Below are 7,500 nucleotides of genomic sequence, written 5' to 3' on the forward strand. Positions count from 1 at the left end.
CCTTTGGGTGTCTAGAGTCCCTGCTGTTGTTTAAAGCCTATGAATATCAAATCAGTGAGTCGTTCAACACACACACACACACACACACACACACACAGGCACACACATACACACGTATGCACACACACACACACACATGCATGTACATACACACACACACACACACACACACACACACACACTCATAGGCTTCATGCGATGGTACAGAGAGGAACTTCATACACTTGTCACATACAGTATGTTCGGGTAAGGGTTAAGATTAGGGTTAGGATAGGGGTTAAGATTAGGGTTAGGATAGGGGTTAAGATTAGGGTTAGGATAGGGGTTAAGGTTATTGTTGGTGTATGGTTAGTTGAACTGTTGTTGACAGTTGCTTGAACATCTACTGAACAGCTACAAACCAAACAAAAATCAGTTTGGGACATTTCCCAAGTGTTACCACGCCACCTAACTCTTCTGATGTGTCTTTCAGAGTCGCAGAGAGATGGTGAAGGGTGGACAGGGGTCTCAGTAGACCTTACCCCCCCCCCCCCCCTAACCCTAACCCCCCCACCTCCCACGGACCCTCCATGGAGAGGAGCCATTACGACTCCATCCTGGACCGTAATAAGCGGATCACCTGGCAGGGGGGGCAGGGGGACTGCTACATAGACCTCAAGTCAGCGCCCCCCCCTCCCACCACCAAACGGGAAATGGAAGGTAACAGATACTGATCACTGTTCTGAAGTAGTCATGAACTCGACACGGTGGCCTTTAGGACCCCAACCACAAGCAGAACAGAGAACGCATATGAGAATAGTAACAGTGATTCTGAAAGTGGTTAGCTTCTCACATGAAACCATCTCCATAATCATTACCCTCTGTCTGTCTTGGGGCGGCAGGTAGCCTGGAGGTTAAAGAGGCCGGCCAGCAATCGGAAGGTTGCTGGTTCGATCCCCGCTCCAGGAGGGATCTGGATGTGAGTTGGTGACTGGAGGGTTGCTGGCAGCATATCCAGGTCCCTACCACTGCCGTTGTGCCCTTGAGCAAGGCACTTAACCCCGAATTGCTCCAGGGGCGCTGACTTGGCTGACCCTGTGCCCAGAGCCCAGCGCTCTGTTCTCCCTGGGGGGGTGTGCACGTGTGTTGTCTCGGAGGGGGGGTGTGCAGTGCGTGTGTGTTGTCTCGGGGGGGTGTGTGCAAAAAGACCCATTCCAACAATTGATGTGAATTGATTGCATGGCAAATAAACAGACTTTCTGACTTTTCTATATCTCTGTCTATATCTCTGTCTCTATCTCTGTCTATATCTCTGTCTATATCTCTGTCTATATCTCTGTCTATATCTCTGTCTCTATCTCTGTCTCTATCTCTGTCTCTATCTCTGTCTATATCTCTGTCTCTATCTCTGTCTCTATCTCTGTCTATATCTCTGTCTCTATCTCTGTCTATATCTCTGTCTATCTCTGTCGAAATCTGTGATGTCATCCGTTACTGTACCGGCCACATTCTAACTTGAGATACATGCACATCAAGGGAGGCTGGTGGAGGTAGAAATTGGAGGACAGGGTTATTGTAATGCATGGAATGGAATGAGGAATGGTATCAAACACATGTGAGCCCGTCCTCCGATTTCTACCTCCACCAGCCTCCCCTGATGGTGGTTTTAACACCAATTATCCACTGACATCAATACAGGAGTTTCTCTATAAGTCATCATTATTATCATCATCATCATCATCATCATCATCATCATCATCATCATTATCATTATTATTATTATTATTATTATTATTATTATTATCACCTCCGTCTTCTCTTCTGGTCCAAATGGACTTAGTCAGAAGCCCTTAGTGAGCCAACCGTAAACAGCCCCTAACATATCTCTGTGGTCCAGAAGTGGGTTGGATCCAGAGGCACCAGAACCAGCTGCAGCGCTTCATTACCCCTCCCATGCTAGAGGGGGCGATCTCCCACATGAGGAAGCTGGACATGCTGAGCTCGGCGGAGGAGGCCCGGGTACGGGCGAGCAAGCAGCGCCAGGAGCAGGTGGGCGCCTTCACCACCATCCTGGCCACCAAGGACCCCCGCGGCTCTGACGCCCTGCAGGCCTTCATAGAGAACTACGACTCCCAGGTGGCCCAGCTCATCACTATGCATGGTGAGGGGCCTGGTGGTTGGTGTGGGGTTTGTAGTTCAAAGTGTGTTGTGTGGGTTTGTGATAAGAAGGGGTTTTATCCTAGGAAGTACAGTAGGATGGAATTCAGACTTGGTCTGTGAAGCTTCAGTTTCTACTGGAAGCTGTCCTAATGTGTGATATGACTGTTCTCTCCCCTTCTCCCCTACCTTCCCCTCCCCACCCCTCCCCACCCCTCTCCTCCTCTCCCCCCCTCCCCTCCCCTCCCCTCCAGACTCCATGGTGCAGAAACACAAAGAGGTTCTCCTGTGGTGGTATGGGCGTCAGAGCAACCCCTCCTCCCTGGCCCCCCCCAGCCTGAGCTGGTCCTCCCGGCCCCTCCTGCTGGTCGACGGGCCCTCGGACCTCCAGCAGAAGGAACACGACCTGGTTCAGGTGGAGGCCACGCGTGGGGGGAGGTAGGTTCACACTCTCTACCTTTGCTGCCTCCCTGTTCTCTTGGTCCAGGTGGAGGTAGGTTCACACTCTCTAACGCCGTGGCATCCCTGTTCTCCACACTTTTTCTTTTTTTTCTGCCTCAACCCTGTTCTAATCGGAGGACATGAACAAAAAAAAATATATATATATATTATTTAATACTTTGTAAAAAATATGTTCTTACTTTATTTTATATTTTAATGTTTTTTTAGACTTGTTAAAGAGATATGGTAAAAAGTGTTGTTTTTTTAATTAACTTTTCACCTTTTAATGCCGTTTGGCCTTGAAATAAAGTAATGATACAATAAACACACACTATCTCCAATAATAGCCGAGCCACTAATGACACTGAAGCAGTTAAGCGGCGGTCTCTAATACACGCCGGGTCGGAATAAAGAACTTTTGCTTCTCGGAAACCGTTGCGACAATTAACTGTATGGATCCTAGCCTGACAGCGGCAGCTTGTTATGGAACCGATAACAAATTACCGAGAAAGATGACCGTTTTTACATGATTATGTTGCTCGATATTTGTTCTTAGTATGGTGATATAACCGGTTTGAGCAGCAGCGGGAGTTTAAAATAACAACCGCCGGTCTCCAACATTAGTCTCTGATACACAGCAGATAGGCTGCGTGGTCAAAGTAAATAAACTCCCGGGCTACTAAAATAACTTGTATCCGTATTACTAAAATGACTGTTATACAGTGGCCTTAATGAGACAGTGAAGCATTTTTTCTTCATTTGGCTCTACACTCCAAAAGTAAATCAAACAATTACTACAAGGTTAAAGTAGAGGTTCTCAACTTTTTTCATATTTTTTTTTTCATTTACCTGTACATATGGTACATATGGTTTCACCATTCAGAAATTCCAGCACTTTTTATGCATAATCCCCCTATTTTAAGGTACCCAAAAGTAATGGGACAGATTTATCCACAGTTTATTATTGGTCACTGTATATCATTACCACCAGGAGACACCATGTGAGGCAGCTGAGCCTGGCCAGGCTCCTGGACCCCCTGACCCGGGTCTCCCTGCCCCCCCGGGTGTCCCTCACCCTGGGTGTGGGCGGCATTGGGAAGACCTCCCTGGTCCACCACTTCATCTGCCAGTGGAGCCGTGGAGAGATCTGCCCTGAGATCAGCTTCATCCTCCCCATCTCCTTCTGGGAGCTCAACGCCCTGGAGAAGCTGTCCATTGATAAGCTGGTCCGTCTGGCCTTCCCCCATCTGGCTGACCCGGCTCTGGTCCTGGGTGGGACTTGCCGGACCCTGTTCATCCTGGACGGGCTGGACCAGTTCCGTTGCCCACTGGACTTCTCCGAGGCCACTCCCTGCTCCGACCCCAAGAAGGAGGTGTCCCTCGACGACCTGGTCACCAACATTGTCCGTGGCAACCTGCTGCCGGAGGCGTCTGTGTGGGTGACGTCACGGCCAGGCGTGGCGTCCCTGGTGCCGGGGGGGCTGGTGGACCGGGTGACGGAGGCACCAGGGTTCACCCACAGCGACATCCGCCTCTTCCTGGACCATGCCCTCCCCCCTGGGGACGTGGCAGGCCAGGTGTGGGACCACCTCCAGGCCAATAAGCCCCTCATGGTGATGTGCTATGTCCCAGGGCTGTGCAGGCTGGTGGGGGAGACCCTGGGGTACCTGGTGCAGAGCGGGGGGCTGGAGGGGATGCCCAGGACCACCACGGAGCTCTACGCCCACTACTGCGCCATGAAGGCTGAGGCAGGGGAACCAAGGTGGGTCTGGAGGTCAGAGAGGCTGGGGAGGGAGGTGGTCTGGAGGTCAGAGAGGCTGGAGGTGGTCTGGAGGTCAGAGAGGCTGGGGAGGGAGGTGGTCTGGAGGTCAGGGAGGCTGGGGAGGGAGGTCTGGAGGTCAGAGAGGCTGCTGTGAAGGTTGCTGTGTTGTCTTGGGGGGTTGAAAGCAGAGTAGATCATAAAGACCCAATGAAACAGACAAATGAAGGTCTATTTCATTCCATTCCATTCTATTCTCTTCTTCTATTCTATCCTCCTCTCTCTTGTCCTCTTCCCTCCTCCCCTCCTCCTCTCCTCTCCTCTCCTCTCCTCTCCTCTCCTCTCCTCTCCTCTCCTCTCCTCATCTTTTCCATCCTCTCCTCTCCTCCCCCCTCCCCTCATCTCCTCCTCTCCTCTCATCTCCTCCTCTCCTCCCTCTCTCCTCTCCTCCAGAGGCAGGGAGCCAGTGAGGACAGAGCAGATCCAGAGTAGCAGCCGTAAGCTGCTGGCTGGTCTGGGTCGCCTGGCCTTCTACGGCCTGCTGAAACACAGGTACACCTTCAGCGAACAGGACCTCAAGGCCTACGGGGTGGACCCGCCCTCCACCCAGAGCAGTCTGGGAAATGGAGTCCTGGTGCGTGAGGAGTCGCTCATCTGCGTGGCCTACAGGTTCAATCAACTTTTGTTTTATTTGCCTTAAAACCAAAATACAATCCATAACAGTTCCATAACAGGTACAATCAATCACATACGTAAGAACAGACATGGATATAAACAGAAACACAAGTGTTGAGGAAAACTAATATGATCAACAGGAGGTCGACATAAACTCATTAGGGAGCACATTCAATGGTTGGAGGTTAAACATAGGAGTCCTACAAGGTCCTTTCAATAAAGGATTTTCACCGTCTTCTGTTTGGCTTGGTCTACAGGTTCACCCACCTGACCGTCCAGGAGTTCCTGGGCGCCACCTACCACCACGTGTCGGCCAAGCGCGCCATCTTTGACCTGTTCACCGAGAGCGCCGTCTCCTGGCCCAAGATCGGCTTCCACAACCACTTCCGCAGCGCCGTGCAGCGCTCCCAGCAGGCCGAGGACGGACATCTGGACGTGTTTACGCGCTTCCTGTCTGGCCTGCTCTCTCCCGCCGCCGTGAGGCCGCTGGTGGGACTGCTGGCTCTGGGGAAGGTGTTTTTTTTTTTTTTAATTAACAGGAGAGAACTTGTACAGGGGGGTAGTGGGGGTGAAGAGGTCTCTAGGGTTAGGGTTAGTACAGGGGGGTAGTGGGGGTGAAGAGGTCTCTAAGGTTGGGGTTAGGGTTAGTACAGGGGGGTAGTGGGGGTGAAGAGGTCTCTAAGGTTGGGGTTAGGGTTAGTACAGGGGGGTAGTGGGGGTGAAGAGGTCTCTAGGGTTGGGGTTAGGGTTAGTACAGGGGGGTAGTGGGGGTGAAGAGGTCTCTAGGGTTGGGGTTAGGGTTAGTACAGGGGGGTAGTGGGGGTGAAGAGGTCTCTAAGGTTGGGGTTAGGGTTAGTACAGGGAGGTAGTGGGGGTGAAGAGGTCTCTAAGGTTGGGGTTAGGGTTAGTACAGGGGGAGGTAGTGGGGGTGAAGAGGTCTTTAGGGTTAGGGTTAGTATAGGGGGAGGTAGTGGGGGTGAAGAGGTCTTTAGGAAGGACTGTTAAGATGTAGCCTGAAGAGACGGGTCTTCAATCTACGGCGGAGGAAGTGTGCATCCTATTGGAGGAGCAGTGTGACGTGTTGTTCTGTGCTGCAGGAGGATAATGGCAGTCAGAAGGTGTGGGCCGCGGCGCTGCTGCAGGGCCTCCTGTCCAGCGGGGGCGCTGTGGTGTCTCTGCGCCTGGTCAACGTGGCCTACTGCCTCCAGGAGCTGCAGCACACGGAGCTGCTGCGGGGGGTGGAGGAGGACCTGCGCTGTGGGGGGCTGGGCGGCCGGCTGACCAAGCCCCACTGTGTGGCGTTGGCCTACCTGCTGCAGGCGTCACCTGACTGCAGCGAGGAGACCAGCCTGTCCTCGTGTCTCAACTACGCCACCGTCAAGAGCCTGCTGCCCCAGCTGCTCTACTGCTCCCACCTCAGGTCAGGGTTAGGCACGCACACACACACACACACGTGCACACGCACACACACACATACACACGCACACACGCACACACACACACACACACACACACGCACACACACACACACAGAGTTTGGTTGGTGTCCGGAGGTCGTCTCTCCTTGCCTCCTCCCACACACTCATTGGAGGAGAAGGTCCTGGGGGCGGGGTCTCACATGACAAGGGTCGGGGATGTGAGGAACCAAACCTTTTCAGATAAACAGCAAAAGCCTACAAGCTTTCACTACACAAATCTTCTGTTAGTTCCCAAACCCCAATGACCTGCAATATTAAGCACGGTTTATATATCAACATGAGCACTGAGCTACAGCCAATAAGTCCCTGATTATGATGATGACATTTTTCAGATTGGAGAACAACCGTTTTAAAGATGACGTGATGGAGCTCCTGGGAAGCCTGCTGAGTGCCAAGGACTGCCACCTGCAGAAGATCAGGTAGGAGGCTGGGGGAGGCTGGGGGAGGTAGAAATCGGAGGACGGGCTCATTGTAATGAATGGAATGGAATGAGGAATGATATCAAACACATAGCTCAGCCTCTGAGAGTGAGTGAGTGAGTGAGAGAGAGAGAGGGAGAGAGAGAGAGAGAAAGAGAGAGAGAGGTAGGGAGGGAGGGAGGAAGGGAGGGAGGGGGGAGGGAGAGGTGCTTAAACTCTTAATAAAGGCCAGATAGCCTTATCCTGGCTCCTTTTATTCAAAGAGAAGAAGTCAAGGCAATATAAATCCAGGGGAGGAACGGAATGAGGAACGGTGTCAAACACGTGTGCTGTACATACAGAGTGATACGTCTTCTAGAAGCGATCGACCTCAACACCAGATTTTAGAAAGCATTTTTCTTTACACCAAAACACGTGCTTTCCTCTGAAGGTTCTTTGTCACGTTTCAATTTCTCCTCAACATGTCACTCTTTACCGCAACAGCTTTGTCACACATGAACACGCACGCACGCACACACACACACACACACACACACACACACACACTCTTTTATACAACGAAGTAGAACTGGCAGTAATCCTGAATGAATGT

General features: G+C 51.8%; 1 protein-coding gene across 4 annotated transcripts in view; it reads left to right on the forward strand.

Annotated features, from left to right (window-relative positions):
* The window catches only part of nlrc3 (NLR family, CARD domain containing 3), a 23,471-nt gene that overhangs the window by 5,822 nt on the left and 10,149 nt on the right, over positions 1-7,500 (forward strand). For 3 of the 4 annotated variants that reach the window (XM_083687312.1, XM_083687314.1, XM_083687315.1), the window contains exons 2-9: positions 473-699; positions 1,877-2,140; positions 2,391-2,574; positions 3,569-4,339; positions 4,790-5,005; positions 5,269-5,524; positions 6,109-6,431; positions 6,822-6,908. In XM_083687312.1, the coding sequence (XP_083543438.1) occupies positions 570-699; positions 1,877-2,140; positions 2,391-2,574; positions 3,569-4,339; positions 4,790-5,005; positions 5,269-5,524; positions 6,109-6,431; positions 6,822-6,908 (2,231 nt within the window). In that variant the 5' untranslated portion in view covers positions 473-569. The remainder of the gene's footprint in view (positions 1-472; positions 700-1,876; positions 2,141-2,390; positions 2,575-3,568; positions 4,340-4,789; positions 5,006-5,268; positions 5,525-6,108; positions 6,432-6,821; positions 6,909-7,500) is intronic. The other variant, XM_083687313.1, reaches the window with a different exon arrangement.

The sequence above is a fragment of the Argentina silus genome (genome assembly GCF_951799395.1).
Source record: "Argentina silus genome assembly, chromosome: 16".
NCBI classification, from domain to species: Eukaryota; Metazoa; Chordata; class Actinopteri; order Argentiniformes; family Argentinidae; genus Argentina; species Argentina silus.